The sequence below is a fragment of the Pogona vitticeps genome, chromosome 2 (genome assembly GCF_051106095.1).
Source record: "Pogona vitticeps strain Pit_001003342236 chromosome 2, PviZW2.1, whole genome shotgun sequence".
Lineage (NCBI taxonomy): Eukaryota > Metazoa > Chordata > Lepidosauria > Squamata > Agamidae > Pogona > Pogona vitticeps.
The window spans coordinates 18,520,422-18,536,877 of NC_135784.1; the positions used below are offsets into that span (position 1 = coordinate 18,520,422).

General features: G+C 44.5%; 1 protein-coding gene across 1 annotated transcript; it reads right to left on the bottom strand.

Moving 5' to 3' along the window:
• Positions 1-346: 346 nt before the first annotated feature.
• On the bottom strand, positions 347-16,393 carry LOC140703988 (uncharacterized). The gene is made up of 10 exons (XM_078386810.1): positions 15,058-16,393; positions 14,190-14,307; positions 13,709-13,804; positions 11,285-12,732; positions 7,296-7,400; positions 5,740-5,866; positions 5,284-5,378; positions 3,933-4,050; positions 3,525-3,620; positions 347-2,397 (listed from the first exon to the last, which is right to left on the bottom strand). Exons 1-10 carry the CDS (start codon positions 15,187-15,189, stop codon positions 947-949), a joined length of 3,786 nt encoding a protein of 1,261 aa, XP_078242936.1. The 5' UTR covers positions 15,190-16,393; the 3' UTR covers positions 347-946.
• Between the last annotated feature and the right edge of the window lie 63 nt (positions 16,394-16,456).

The window sequence follows — 16,456 nt, forward strand, 5'->3', positions numbered from 1 at the left end:
TGTCCTCTGTCCTCTGAAGATGCTGACCACAGAGACTGAAGAAACGTTAGGAAGAACAACCTTCAGAATATGGCCAGAGAGCCCAAAAAACCCACAACTAACATTAGATCCCGGCCGTGAAAGCCTTCGCGAATACACTAAAAAGAGTACATACACACATATTTTAAAAAGAATTAAACAAATATAATATTAAAATAAGAGCGATATTAAAACAACAGAGCATATCTAAAACTAAAACGTTTAGTCTGGTTCTAAGCTGTGTGGTATATTATCACTTCAGTGTTCTGGAATCTGATTTTTCCTCTGTTCCTGGAACTAACTTTTACAACTCAGCTGGACCTTTTGCCTTTCTTTCTTTCTTTCTTTCTTTCTTTCTTGCCTGCCTTGAAACAGCTGATCCTAGACTTGGCACTTTTTATTCAGCACAGCCAGCATCAGGAGCCTACAACACAGCCCACAACTACACTAACAGCCATTTCATCTTTCCTTTAACAATCATCATGTCGGATATAAAACACATTTTTAAAATATTGATTGATCAATAGATTGATTGGTCGATCAATTGATTGGTCGGTCTGTTCGTCTGTCCGTACACACACAGACACACACATATACATAATATACACACATATACATAATATACATATATAGACACACACACGCACATACACACAAACATACATAATATACATACATAGACACACCCACACACACACATACATTCAGCAATCCCCACAGACCTCCTGACATAGACACTATTTAGTGTCTATTCAGACACCGTTTTAGGAAAAAAAGTGTCCTTAACTGTACATGGTATACTTGGAGATTTTTAAATCACGTTCAAGCATGCCAAACATATTAAAAAAAACTAAAAAAAACCCCAGAGTATTCTGATATGTAATTGTGCCCTAAGATTCTTCAGTCTTCCATCCGCCACAGATGCTCTCTACGTGGTGTGAATTCTGTGGTGTAAAGTAAGGGAGCTCCCATAGCTGAAGCTCTTTCCGCATTCCAGGCACTTGTACAGTTTCTCTCCCGTGTGCATGATCTGATGTTTGCTAAGATTGCCACCATGGCTGAAGGTTTTTCCACACTCGAAGCAGATATATGGTTTCTCTCCCGTGTGAACTTTTTGGTGGGAAGAAAGGACATCACGTCGACTGAAGGCCTTCCCACACACAGAGCATTTATACGGTTTCTCTCCTGTGTGAACTCTCTGATGTACAACAAAGACATCACGCCGACTGAAGCTCTTTCCGCACACCCCACATTTATGTAGGGTTTCTCCGGTGTGAATTCTTCGATGAGAGCTAAGGTCTCCACTCTGGCTGAACTTCTTCCCACAGTCCGGACATGTGTATCGTTTCTCTCCAGTGTGCACTGTCTGATGTCTAACAACATCACTTTTATCACTAAATATTTTCCCACATATCGGACATATCGCTCCTGAGTGTGGTTTCACGTTGTGAATTTTCTGATGCCTACGCAGGCCTTCTTTGGCATAATAGCATTTCCCGCACTCTGAGCATTGATACGGTTTCTCTCCTGTGTGAACTCTCTGATGTGAAATAAACCGTTTGCTCTGAATGAAGCTCTTTCCGCAGTCTGGGCATATATATGACGTTTCTCCAGTATGATTCTTTTCATGTCGCTTGAGATTACCTTTAAAACTAAAGGTCATTCCACACTCAAGGCATTCATATGGTTTCTTCTCTGACTGAATTGTGTCATGTGAAATATGTTGTCCAATCTGACAGAAGCTCCTGTCGCAGTTGGAAGATTCATCGAGTCTCTCTCTTGTGTGATCCTTCTGATGCTGACCTACATCTGTCTTCCTTTTCTCCTTTGTATGAGTTATCCGATGTTTACTAAGGCCTGACTCCCCAGCGAAGGTCTTTCCACAGTCTTGGCATTTGCACACCTTCTCTTTCTTGAGAAATCTCTGGTGTCTGGCCATTCTTGATTCCTCGGTTATGCTCTTCACACAATTCAAAAGTTTACTCAATGGGTCTCTTGAATTATCGACCTGACGTCCAACTAACGTTTGTTTACGGGAAACATTCTTGCAGCTTCTTGAGCGAGAGAGGTTAATTCTGCACACTGAGGACTTCTCTCTTTGGTCCATTCTCTGAGGAGCCTCAAGGACTGAAGTGGAGCTGAGGCCTTCCCTGCACTCTGAAGACATCCTTGCTTTCTTTCCTTTGAGCCTCTGTGGCCGGATTTGGCTCCTGCTGTCTTCGCAAATACTAGATTTCGACCTCGGAGTCCGGACTGGTTTCTTCTCCTTCTGCTTTGTTTCATGCTCGTTCATAAAATTTTCTTCCCATTCCTCAGCGATGACACTTTTTAACAACACTTGAGACCGTCCTTCCTCATTCTTGATCCACAGCATGTCCCCTGTCAAAATGAAAGAAGAAACCTGATAAAATGCAAATGCTGGAGTTAGAAATTGATAGGAGAAGCTGAATTCGGTGTTAAGGGAATGCCAGCATTTAAAGCCACAGCTACTGCTCTGCTGCTAAGGATGGGATTTTCAGATTTTTCTCCCAAGACTAATACTACCATTCAGCATTAATTCCCACAGTCAGAATGACGGCAGGTACAAGCCAAAAAATCCAAGTCCTCAGAGAAATTCCAGCACATACAAAGGGAGAAAAATCAGTCCAGGATGAATGAGGGAAAAACAGACACCCCCAAAAAAGTCCCTGTGTTAGCTAGGGGAAGATGACTCAATTGTCAACTGTTTTCTGCTAATGGGAGACTCTGACTAGGGATGGGACTTCTGGATTTTTTTGCACTTTGACGCCTAGAATTCACCAAGAATTTCCACAGCCAGGAATTTGGGACATGCTGCCCATTTAAAAATATGTATACAATTACAACTCAGAATACAGTAAGTTAAAATCTTGTGAAGAAAAAAAAAAGGAACAAGGGAAACCACATGGTATTCCAGCAGGCAGTCCTTTGCCTGATTGGTTCCACCCCGGATTTTATATCAGCACATGATTCGCACTAGAGACCTTGCGGGGGGTGGGGTGGGAAACGCTTACACAATGGTTGTTGCCTTCCATGGGATTTCAGTCATAACCTCGAAAGAGGACTGATTTAAAAGCGTTAAATCACTTCAATCAGCCCATTACTTAAAAAAATGCAGTAGAAAACCGTAAGGAGCGCAGCCGTTCAAATGTTCTTCTCGGCCTGAGGCCTGCTTGAAAACAGAGGTCACGGTCTTGGCCGCCAGAAGGTCAGCAGGGAAGGGCCCAGGCTGGCTTTCCATGGGAAGGCATTAAACAATTTGGGAGCAGCCACCAGAAAGGTCCTGCTTTGCATCTTCCCCAAACCCACTCGTGAAGGGCAGTGGGACTGAGAGAAGGGCCTTTCCTGAAGATTTTAAGAATTGGCCAGGCTTGTACGGAGTACCCAAATGGGATTTGGTCACGTCTACAAGAGGCAGCTTTTCAATGGACCCTCTGCCCCCCCCCAAAAAATGAGAGTGTTCCTGTCACACAGAGAAGCATCCTTACCCGTGGATCCTTTCTCTTCCACACAGCCTTCGACAAAGAGGTCTTCTCTGTCTTCTTCCAGGAGAGCGATGAGGTCTGGTCTGGACCTAAGATGTCCTTTGCAAAAAGAAGGAAAACACGTGGAAGGCACGAAATGGCTTTCTGCCAACTCTCATTATCTCTCCATCTAACCCAGTTACTTATCAGGATGTAATTTGTTGTAGGGTGGAATCGAAAAAGGTTTTTCTCTCTCCTTACAATTGCCAAGAAATAAGACGAAATAAGAAACTGGCTGTGAGACAAACTCAGTGACAAAGATCTGAGAATAAAATATTTAGGATGGCGCACAGGCCAAGGAGTAACTCAGAGCGATGCACAGCCTCGAATGAACGAGTCGCCAGGTGAACGGATGCAATAAAAGAACCTTACCCAGAAAAATCACCATGTCGTCAATCCCGAACATGACCTCCTCGTACAGAGCTTTCTGGCACGGATCCAGCAAGGCCCATTCGTCGGCTGTAAAATGGACAGCCACCTCCTTCAGTCCCTGAAAGGAGAACATGATTGATTTGGTTGTAAGCAAGGCTCGACCAGCAAAAAATTAGGCCACCCTGGGTCTTGATCAGAAATGTACTGGACCTGCCAAAGGTACTGTACTGATTGGGCTGTTGGAAAGTTCAGACTAAAATTCGGAGTCACCCACTCCCCTAAGGCCCGGCCGAGGAGGACATGAGAAAAGAGCAGCTTCTAGAACATTCTTCCCAGCAGTGGGAGCGAGAGGCCTCTGGCCCTTGAGATGAAACATAGCCATTGGGCTTCATAGCCACTGAACAGACCTATTTTCCTCTCTCCATGCAACCAGTCCCCTTCTGAAGCTATTCCCCTGGGGACAGTCATCACCACATCTTGTCACGGTGGATTAATGACACGTATGTGTGCTTCCTTTGACGTGGGCTGATTTGAGGGTCTGGAAACCCTACGTTCCAAAAGTAACCCAGGCCCGTTTCTTGATATACTGTTTAGAAGATCATTCATTCCCATATAAAGTGCCAGGGTTTAAATGGCAATCCACGGCTTTGTTTCTTACTTTTAAAGAAAGCAATTTAGAATGAATTGCAGAAAGGCATAAAAGATGCAGAACTCCCATCAAAGTTTTTTTTGCAGGGTAAACGAAGAATCATTTTTTCCCATTACACCAGGACTGTCACTCCGTCGCGTGGATTCGATCTTACGACTGCTGGTCTTCTGACCCTGCAGCACAGGCTTCTGCGGTTTAGCCCACAGCGCCACCACGTCCCCATGACAAAAAAAAAATTGTCAAGGGAAACCTTTACTTTACTTACTGCTATAAAAGATGCAAAACACCCATCAAAGTTTTTTTTGGAGGGTAAATGAAAAATCATTTTTTCCCATTACGCCAGGACTGTCCCTTATTTCCACCCACTCCGTCATTTTGGAAATGCAACTTTGCTACACCCTCGTTCCATCTCCCATGACAACTTGTTACTTCCAAGTTTTCCTTGAGTCTACTACAATACCTCAGTGAACTACACTGAATCCTAGCCTTTTGAAATAGAAAGAAATTGTCTTTTCCAGCAAGCATAATATTATCATACTCCTTTTGTCCTCAGTTTAACAAATTACAAAGGGCCTGATCTTTATTAATTAGCAAGAACTGCTCCAGTCTTCTGATCCGCCAGTTCTTCTTTCTGGAACCGTTTCCAAGCCCAATGATATCCCCTCTGAAGAAGGTGACTCTCCCTCATCATCTTTCCCGTACCTCAACCGACTCCATCACCGTGGTCTCTATTCCAGGGCAAAAGGAAGAAGATCTGCAATCTCTCTCCAGAGCCCTTCCACCGCCTGTGAGATAATCTGGGGTGGGGGAAAAAATCAAGGTCTTTCATATCCATTTAAGTGTCTAGTTCTCAGTGACACAGCTTAGCTTCTTGTCCAGCCAATAAAAAAATCTTAAGATAGACATTTTAACCATTTAGATCGGAAATGGGGAGAGGGAGAAAGACGGAGGGGGACCCATAAATGATGGGAAACCACCCATGGAGATTATCCTGGCAGAGTGGGAGGGGGGCCATCAGGGCAACCTCAGAGGTCCAGATGTGGACACCAGGAGGGAAGGAACCAGGCTGAGACTCCCTGCTTCTGTAATATGGGCCCCACTGGTGCATCGTCAATGACCACCCTTCTCTTCCTTAACAGCCAGACACAGAATCCTTACCCAGAGAGACCACCGTGCCGTAATTCTCCAGCATGACCTCTCTGTAAAGGGCCTTCTGGGCTGGACACAGCAGGTCCCATTCCGCTTTGGTGAAATGTACCGCCACCAACTCGAAGTTCAACAGATCCTGAAAGAAAATCAGTCTCTTCTATATCAATCCTCCCAGGCCAGGAACCGAAATCATCTTCCCCTCCCCGTCGTATCAGAAGGGCAGCAAAAAGGGTGGATTTCTACCCCTTCCCTGCAGAGTCCAACTTCTGGTGGAATACGGCCTAAAAACAAGAGGTTTTTGAGTTGTTCCCCCCCCCCCCATCAAGATTCCCTTTGAAGATCCAATGAAAGCTACGGTGACCACTGTGAGGTTTCGGGTTCAGGATCCGGTTTGTCTTTAAATAAATTGACAGGCCTCCTCCGTTTAGAAACTGGTGTAACGTTTATTGGATTATTTGGACAAATAACCTGCCTCAACAAAGGTATTCCAACCATTTCCTCCGTCTAAGAACTGCTTAGATGGGGGGGCTTCCACTCTTCAACTTTAGAGGGGTTTGCACCCCTGGGTGTTCCAGGGTCCCGTCAAGTCTAGGGTAAAATCCAGGTTCAACAATTGTCCTGTCTCCCCTTCCAGTAAAGGGACGGTGTCTTCATCCCAGTCATCTCTCCAGACCTGGTCTCCTGAGGGGGAAATCCTCCGGCCATAGTCTTCCGAGGGACCCCTCCGCTGTAGCTCCATCATCCACCATTCCAATCTTTCTCTCCCCTCCTTCTCCACCTTTTCCTTCTCTTCCCTTCCTTCTCCACTCCTTTGTCTCTCACTCTCCCCAATAAGAGGGTTTAGGGGTGCTCTCGCTTCTCCTCCTGGCATCCGCCTCGTCCTTTGGGACTCTTCCTTTTTCTACCTTCCCCGTCCATGGATCTTCCAACCAGATCCACTCCCAACCACGAGGCAGATTTCCGGACCCCCCCCCCTTTTTATATCTACAAAGCCCACCTCTCCCTCTACCTGGGGCTGTCGCTCCGCTCCTGCCAAAACATTCCTGCTTTCTTTAACAGTCATTCCTTTCAACTTTTCTTCTATGATCCCCCGGGGTCTGTTCCCGGTTGGTCTTATCTTCCAGGGAGGGGGAATAAGTGGTGTTTGCAAATCCTTGTGGGCAGAGGGTGGGAGGGACGATCACACCCCTGAGAGGGATTTTGCTCTCACCGCCAGTCTTCTTGCATGACCCCAACCTTTTAAGATGATGAATCCTACATTCATTCATGATTTCAATGCCCAGGGACAGACCTCCATGCTGCCATCTGGCACGGTGTGGAAGCGAATTACGAGAACATCTCCTGGGGTTGGGAAAGAGTTCCTTTTGTACTACAACTCCCAGTATCCCCCAGCATCGCTGGCTGGAAGCTGCACTCCAGAGGAGGCATGTAACTAGTCAGCCCTCCACCAAATCATCCTCCCCATCCTCCGACACACATTCTGTGCTTACCCTTCATTCCAGCTTGCCCCACCCCCTATTCCCCCCCCCCGCAAAACAAACCTCTCCCCCCCCCCCACATTATACCTTTAACTTGTCCTGCATCTCTGGCACAAGCCTCCGCCTTGCACTTTGGGGCAAGAAGGCAGAGGGGGCAGGAAATGCCCAGGCCTCCTCCGCCATTTCCTCTTCTCATCTAGGAAGGTGATGCTGTCGATGGATTTAACTCTTAAAGCACTAGGGACCAGGACGCGTTTCCACAGTGGTTCTTAACCTTTGTTACTCAGATATTTTTGAACTGCAACTCCCAGAAACCCCACCCAGCACAGCTGGTGGTGAAGGCTTCTGGGAGTTGCAGTCCAAAAACATCTGAGTAACAAAGGTTAAGTACTACTGCTTTCCAGAGGGATGAAATGCAGTCGGCATCAGAAGACCCACACTGAGGAGAAACTCTACAGTTGTCGGAAGTGTGGGAAGGGCTTCTACTCCCGCAGCCATGTCAGTCGACACCAAAAAAAATAACCCACAAGAGGAGAAGCCACACACTTGTTTGGAGTGTGGAAGGAACTTTAGTGGGAGAAGAACTCTTAGTATGCGTTGGAGAACCCTCACAGGGGACAAACAGTATAAATATGTGAACTGTGGAAAGAGTAGTTGTAAAAGGAAGAACCTCAACTCCCTCATGAAAACCGAAAGAGGGAAGAAAATATATAAATGTTTGGAGTGGGGAAATACCTCCCCAGGGTGACAGCCTTTGCGTCCAAAATAGAGGAAAGAGACCAGGGGGTTGATGGTCACATCCCATCGTGTAGGAAAGGAAAGAGACTGGAGAAAGCTGACTTGGTCGTGGGACGATTTAAAGAGATAGTGAGGAGAGATGGACACCTAGGGATGACAAAACTATCTGTCAAACTGAAAGAGGGTAAAAGGCTGAGTTGTCGACAGCACAACCTTATTCCATTACTCCAAGCAGGAGATTTGGACATTTTTGGTGCCCCTTGAAGCAACTAAAAGAATACAGTATATGGAAACCAGTAGCTCTTGCAGTTTGGGATGAAGGTGTGCAAAGTCCGCTGTGAAAGGATTCAGCACCCAAGTGGGCACTTTCAGATTTATCAGATCATTGAATCTGGTTTCCATATCTTCTTTTAGTGGCACCAAAAACATCCAAACAGCCTAATTTCTCCTTCCACCAGCAAGATGATCCTTACTGGACACAAGCCTGTGTATTCCAAAGCTCGAAAAATACAGCTCGATAAAAACTTCACTTTATCCTCCACATACTACCTCTGACACTTAAATGTGCCTAAGGGGGTAGCAATTAAAAGCAATAGGTCTCCATGGCTTCTGCCTCATCCTGAAGAAAAAATAGCCAGGATTATGTATTAACGGGCCATTCTAGTTTCACCAAAAGACTGAGTCTTCATACTGGTCAATAATATGTCAGAGATGTGGCAGCAATTGGTTTTGTCACTTCAGCTACAAGTCCTAACAGAATCTTAAGAATCGGAGAATCTTAGAATAATAGAGTATTTGTTTGAAAGGAAAGGAATATTGATTTTGCTCTCTAGACTCTAAATTTAAGATAGCAACCCACTTGGGTCTCAAAATAATTTTTTTGAAAAGGCAGAGCAAAGTTAGAGAGAGGTTCTGTAGACAGTAGACTTTGTATTAAGGAAATAGAGAAGCAAATTAGGGTTGTATGTTGCCTTGTAGCAGTTTAAAATTGTTCTCTTTTCTTATTGTTAGAATAATGCAAAAGTCTGTTGACCAAAGCAACAAACAAAACTTGTTTAATGTAACATTTTCACATTATCTTTTCAGAAGGTTTTGAGAGGAATTTTCAAGTTTTATGCCAATCACTTCACAGTCCTAAGGGTTTTACAGTAGTCAGAAAGTAATGAGTAACTAACACTTTTTGCAACATTTACTCGCACAAATTACTTTGGGGGAGGAGGGTTACAACAACTGACCTTTCTAAACAACTTTCCAAGTACCCAACAGAACAATAAACAACTCAATTGCTGAATAGCTCAATGAGAGATGGTGCGCCACCCCAAACCGACCCATTTCTCTCTGCGCTTCCCTTTCAACGGGTGGGAAGGTGGGCAGGATGGACAAATGGGGCTCGACTCTCCCTCCCCACCTGGGTGCGAGGCAGCCCTTCACTGGGCAAGGACTGGGGACCCAAGAGACCCTTTCCTTCCACCCAATCCGCACTCGGCGCTCCCCTAAGGGAGAAAGGCGAGATGTGGCAGGCAGAAAGAGTGGGATCCTCTTGTGTCAGTGGCGGCACTGGATCCACCGCCAGCACTGCGGCTGCAGCCGGCTTCACAGGTTTGGCTCGCTCCAGCACCCCCTACCGCCCCCCTTCTGTTCCTTCGCCCCCACATCACCCCTTTTCATTCTATCGCCCCGTTGAAAAATGAAATCGCTCCCTGGGGGCATTATCGCCCACGTTAAGAACCACTGATCTGGAATATACGCTAAAATAAAACTATGTCTCACCGACTCTGACATGTAAACAAATGTAAGCCACATTTCGACACTACATGATAGGTATCAATGAAAAGGAGCTTGAAACAATTCCATTTTAAGTAGTTTCTTAAAAACTGGGAGGGAGGTGAATCTCGAATGGTAGTTTATTGGAAAGATATGAGGTATATGGTTCATATCCAGATTATTTGATTCAAAATGAGGGAGTCATGTAAATCAAAATTCACATGGATTTTGTGTTGGTGGTGTGTATCCTTATGGAGCAACTTGTTTATTTAAAATGTTTCTAATCCACCTTTCTCCCCAAAAGGACCCCAGGTGGCCTGCATCATTAAAACAGCATTTAAAAGCTAAAAAGTGACCTCGCGCCCAGTTTTACATAAAAACATCTTCAAAAAAGAATTAAACAAATATTATATTAAAATAAGAGCAATATTTAAAAAACAGCATATTTAAAACTAAAACGTTTAGTCTGGTTCTAAACTGTGTGGTATATTATCACTTCAGTGTTCTGGAATCTTAATTTTTCCTCTGTTCCTGGAATTAACTTTTACAACTCAGCTGGACCTTTTGCCTTTCTCTTTCTTTCTTGCCTGCCGTGAATCAGCTGACCCTAGACTTGGCACTTTTGATTCAGCACGGCCATCATCAGGCGCCCACAACTCCACTAACAGCCATTTCCTCTTTCCTTTAACAATCATCATGTCTGGTATAAAACACATTTTTAAAATATCGATTGATCGATAGATCGGTTCGTCGGTCAATTGATTGGTCCGTTGGTTTGTCCACACACACACACACAATATACATATATACATACATATAGACACATACACACACACACACACACACACACACACACACACAAATTCAGCAATCCTCACAGACCTCCTTCCACAAACTATTTAGTGTCTATTCAAGACACCCTTTTGGGGGGGGAAAGGGTTCTTAACTCTACATTGTATAGTTGGAGATTTTTAAATCACATTCAAGCATGCCAAACCTAACACACACAAAAACAGAGTACAGTGCTGCCTCGCTTAACGAGTGCCTCGCTCAACGATGAATTCGGATAACGATGGCCTTTGCTGGAAATTTTGCCGCCTCACCTAACGATGTTTTCTATGGGGGATTTTCGCATAACGATGTTTGGGACCTTGCTTCACTTAATGATGACAGTTTTAAGTCCCCTGTTTCGCTTAACTTTTTTTTGACAGCCCTGTTTTCGCTATTTTAAAAATATTCTAAAATGTTTAAAAAATGTTTAAAATGCTTGGAATCGTTAGTGCACCTAATAAAACCTTCGTTAAAGTAATTTGGCTTCATTCTGAGTCTTTTTGAATTTTTGGTGATTTTTTTTCACCATTGAAATGTATTGAATAGGCTCCTACTGGAACGGATTAACCGGTTTTCAATGCATTCCTATGGGAAATGGTGTTTCGCTTAACGATGTTTTCACATAACGATGTTTTTAATGGAACCAATTAACATCGTTATGCGAGGCACCACTGTATTCTGATATGTAATTAAGCCCTAAGATGCTATTTCTTCAGTCTTCCATCCGCCAAACATGCTCTCTACGTGGTGTGAATTCTGTGGTGTAAAGTAAGAGAGTCCCCATGACTGAAGCTGTTTCCGCATGCCAGGCCCTTGTACAGCTCCTGTCTCATGTGCATTATCTGATGTTGCCTAAGATTGCTGCGATGGCTGAAGGTTTTTCCACATTCGGAGCACGTATATGGTTTCTCTCCCGTGTGAACTTTTTGGTGGGAAGAAAGGACATCACGTCGACTGAAGGCCTTCCCACAAACAGAGCATTTATACGGTTTCTCTCCTGTGTGAACTCTCTGATGTATAACAAAGACATCACGCCGACTGAAGCTCTTCCCGCACACCCCACATTTATGTGGGGTTTCTCCGGTGTGACTTCTTCGATGAGAGCTAAGGTTTCCACTCTGGCTGAACTTCTTCCCACAGTCCAGACATGTGTATCGTTTCTCTCCAGTGTGCACTGTCTGATGTCTAACGACATCACTTTTATCACTAAATATTTTCCCACATATCGGACATATCTCTCCTGAGTGTGGTTTCACGTTGTGAATTTTCTGATGCCTACGCAGGCACCCTTTGGCATAATAGCACTTCCCGCACTCTGAGCATTGATACGGTTTCTCTCCTGTGTGAACTCTCTGATGTGAAATAAATTGTTCGCTCTGATGGAAGCTCTTTCCGCAGTCTGGGCATATATATGACGTTTCTCCAGTATGATTCTTTTGATGCCGACTGAGATTACCTTTAAAACTAAAGGTCATTCCACACTCAAGGCATTCATATGGTTTCTTCTCTGACTGAATTGTGTCATGTGAAATATGTTGTCCACTCTGACAGAAGCTCCTGTCGCAGTTCGAAGACTCATCGAGTCTCTTTCTTGTGTGATCCTTCTGATGCTGACCTACGTCTGTCTTCCTTTTCTCCTTTGTATGAGTGATCCGATGTTTACTAAGGCCTGACTCCCCAGCGAATGTCTTTCCACAGTCTTGGCATTTACACACCTTCCCTTCCTTGCGAAATCCCTGGTGTCTGGCCATTCTTGATCTCTCGGTTATGCTCTTCACACAGTTCAAAGGTTTGCTCAATGGCTCTCTTGAATTATCGACCTGAAGTCCAACTAACATTTGTTTACGGGAAACATTCTTGCAGCTTCTTGAGCGAGAGAGGTTAATTCTGCACACTGAGGACTTCTCTCCTTGGCCCATCCTCTGAGGAGCCTCCAGGAATGAAGTGGAGCTGAGGTCTTCCACGTACTCTGAACGCATCTTTGCTTTCTTTCCTTTGAGCCTCCGTGGCCGGATTTGGCTCCTGCTGTCTTCGCAAACACTAGATTTCAACCTCGGAGTCCGGACTGCTTTCTTCTCCTTCTGCTTTATTTCATGCTCGTTCATAAAATTTTCTTCCCATTCCTCAGCGACGACTGTTTTTAACAGCACTTGAGACTCTCCCTCCTCATTCTTGCTCCGTGGGATGTCCCCTGACAAAATGAAAGAAGAAAGCTGATAAAATGCTAATGCTGTAGTTAGAAATTGATAGGAGAAGCTGAATTCGGATTTAAGGGAATGCCAGCATTTAAAGCCACAGCTACCGCTCTGCTGCTAAGGATGGGATTTTCAGATTTTTCTCCCAAGACTAATACAGTGGTGCCCCGCGTAACGAGTGCTTCGTTTGACAACGAATCCACATAGCGATGTTTTTTGCGATCGCAAAAGCGATCGCATTGTGATGTTTTAGATGGGAAAACATCACTTTGCGATGATCGGTAAGCATTTCACTTATCGATTATTGCATAACGATGTTTTTTAAACAGCTGATCGGCGGTTCCAAAATGGTCGCCGGGTAAATAAAATGGCCGCCCGCAGTGTTTTTGCATCCTATCCTTGCTTACCGGGCAGTGAAAATGGCAGCTACATGGAGGATTTTCGCAGAACGATAAGTTTTTTGCCCATAGGAACGCATTAAACGTGTTTTAATGTGTTCCTATGGGCTTCTTTGCCCCGCATAGCGACGAATCTGTATAGCAACGATTTTATTGGAACGGATTATCATCGCTATGCAGGGCACCACTGTACTACCATTCAGCAGTAATTCCCACAGTCAGAATGATGGCCGGTGCAAGCCAGAAAATCCAAGTCCTCAAAGAAATTAAATCAGCTCATGAAGAACGAGAGAAAAACAGACACCCCCCAAAAAAGCCCCTCTGTTATATAGGGGAAAGCATTCCACAATTTGGGAGCAGCCACCAAAAAGGTCCTGCTTTGCATCTTTTCAAATCCCATTCATGAAGGGCACTGGGACTGAAAGAAGGGCCTTTCCTGAAGATTTCAAGAATTGGGCAGGCTTATATGGCATATCCAAATGGGAGGGGTCACATCTGCAGGATGCAGCTTCTCAATGGACCCTCTGAGCCCCCCAAATGAGAGTGTTCCTGTCACACAGAGAAGCATCCTTACCCGTGGATCCTTTCTCTTCCACACAGCCTTCGACAAAGAGGTCTTCTCTGTCTTCTTCCAGGAGAGCGATGAGGTCTGGCCTGGACCTCAGATGTCCTTTGCAAAAAGAAGGAAAGCACGTGAAGGCAGGAAATGGCTTTCTGTCAACATTTATTTTATTTATTTATTTATTTATTTTATATCCCGCCTATCTAGTCAACTCAGGACTACTCTAGGCGGCTAACTCTCATTATCTCTCCATCTAACCCAGTTACTTTTCAGGACGTAATTTGTTGTGGGATGGGATTGAAAAGTTTTTTTTTCTCCTTACAACTGCCAAGAAATAACACGAAATAAGAAACTGGCTGTGAGACAAACTCAGTGACAAAGATCTGAGAACGAAATATTTAGGATGGCGCACAGGCCAAGGAGTAACTCAGAGCGATGCACAGCCTCTAATGAATGAGTCGCCGGGTGAACGGATGCAATAAAAGGAGCTTACCCAGAAAAATCAACATGTCTTCAATCCCGAGCATGACCTCCTCGTACAGAGCTTTCTGGACCAGATCCAGCAAGGCCCATTCGTCGGCTGTAAAATGGACAGCCACCTCCTCCAGTCCCTGAAAGGAGAACATGATTAATTTGGTTGTAAGCAAGGCTGGACCAGCAAAAAATTAGGCCACCCTGGGTCTTGATTTGAAATGTACTGGACTTGACCAAGGTGCTGAACTGATTAGGCTTTGAAAAGTTCAGACTAAAGTTTGGAGTTGCCCGCTCCTCCAAGGCCTGGCTAAGGAGGACATAAGGCAAGAGCAGCTTCTTAGAAGATCATTCATTCCCTTTCAACATGCCAGGGTTAAAAGGCAATCCACAGCTTTGTTTCTTACTTTTAAAAAAGGTAATTTTGAATGAATTGCAGAAAGGCATAAAAGATGCAAAACTCCCATCAAAGTCTTTTTTGCAGGGTAAATGAAAAAAAAAATTTCATTACGCCAGGACGGTCCCTTATTTCCACCCGCTCTGTCATTTTGGAAATGCAACTTTGCTACACCCTCGTTCCATCTCCCACAGGAACTCGTCACTTCCAAGTTTTCCTTGAGTCTACTACAATGATACCTCAGTGAACTACACTGAATCCTAGCCTTCTGAAATGGAAAGAAATTGTCTTTTCCAGCAAGCATAATTTTATCATACACATTTGCAATACTCCTTTCAGCCTCAATTAACAAATTACAAAGGGCCTGATCTTTGTTAATTTGCAAGAACTGCTCCAGTCTTCTGATCCTCCAGTTCTTCTTTCTGGAACCGTTTCCAAGCCCAATGATATCCCCTCTGAAGAAGGTGACTCTCCCTCATCATCTTTCCCATACCTCAAATGACTCCATCACTGTGGTCTCTATTCCAGGGTGAAAGGAAGAAGATCTGTAATCTCTCTCCAGAGCCCTTCCACCGCCTGTGAGATAATATGGGGTGGGGAAAAAATCAATGTCTTTCATATCCATTTAAGTGTCTAGTTCTCAGTGAAGTGAGCCGTCCTTGACAAACCTTCCAATTATTTTGCATGCTGGGTGGAAAGAGATCACATTCACTAGGGGGAAAATTTGTGAACTAATGACAGTAAATTCAAGCGTTTCCCATCATACAAGCCCAGGAAATTTGAAAAGTAGCCCTCAAATTTTAGAGAAAAAGATTGGGATAAAGGTAAAGGTTCTCCTTGACAATTTTTGTCCAGTCGTGTTCAACTCTAGGGGGCGGTGCTCATCCCCGTTTCCAAGCCTTCATTTTGTCCGAAGACAATCTTCCATGGTCACATGGCCAGTGCGACTTAGACACGGAATGCTGTTACCTTCCCACCGAGGTGGTCCCTATTGATCTACTTGCATTTGCATGCTTTCGAACTGCTAGGCTGGCAGGAGCTGGGACAAGCGACGGGAGCTCACTCTGTCGCGTGGATTCGATCTTATGACTGCTGGTCTTCTGACCCTGCAGCACAGGCTTCTGCGGTTTAACCCACAGCGCCACCACGTCCCTCTAAAGATTGGGAAAGGCTGTCTAATTAAGACAGTTAACATTCTAAGGCAAAACATGTCTCCTTCAAAAAGCTGAGATTTGAGGTCTATGCAAATTGAGAGCACAGGAACCACATGCCCTGTTTTCTCATTTTATTCTGATATTTTGGCAATGAGCAGAATGTTGGTTAGGAGACTACCGAGGAAGGAGTTTAGAAAAATACACAACACTGAAGTCCAGCTTTGCCAGTGAAAATCTTGGGCCTCCCCAGAACTTGAAAACACTATTTTTTGGAGTGTAATTAGAGATGTAATTTTTTTTCTCGAAAAAAACTGTGCTTAAAAATTAGGTTTTTTTCTGGAAAAAAAAGAGAATTTCCAGAAACTTACATCTATAGAAAGAACTTAAATACGAAGAGGGAGAAAGATGGAGGGGGACCCATAAATGATGGAAAACCACCCATGGAGGTCTTCCTGGCAAAGTGGGAGGGGGGCCATCAGGGCAACCTCAGAGGTCCAGATGTGGACACCAGGAAGGCAGGAATCAGGCCGAGACTCCCTGCTTCTGTAATATGGGCCCCACTGCTGCATCGTCAGTGACCACCCTTCTCTTCCTTAACAGCCAGACACGGGATCCTTTTAGGCCAGATAGGCCTTTTAGGCCAGATGGGCGGGGTATAAATCAAATAAATAAAAAAATAAATACCCAGAGAGACCACCATCCTGTAATTCTCCAGCATGACCTCTCTGTAAAGGGCCT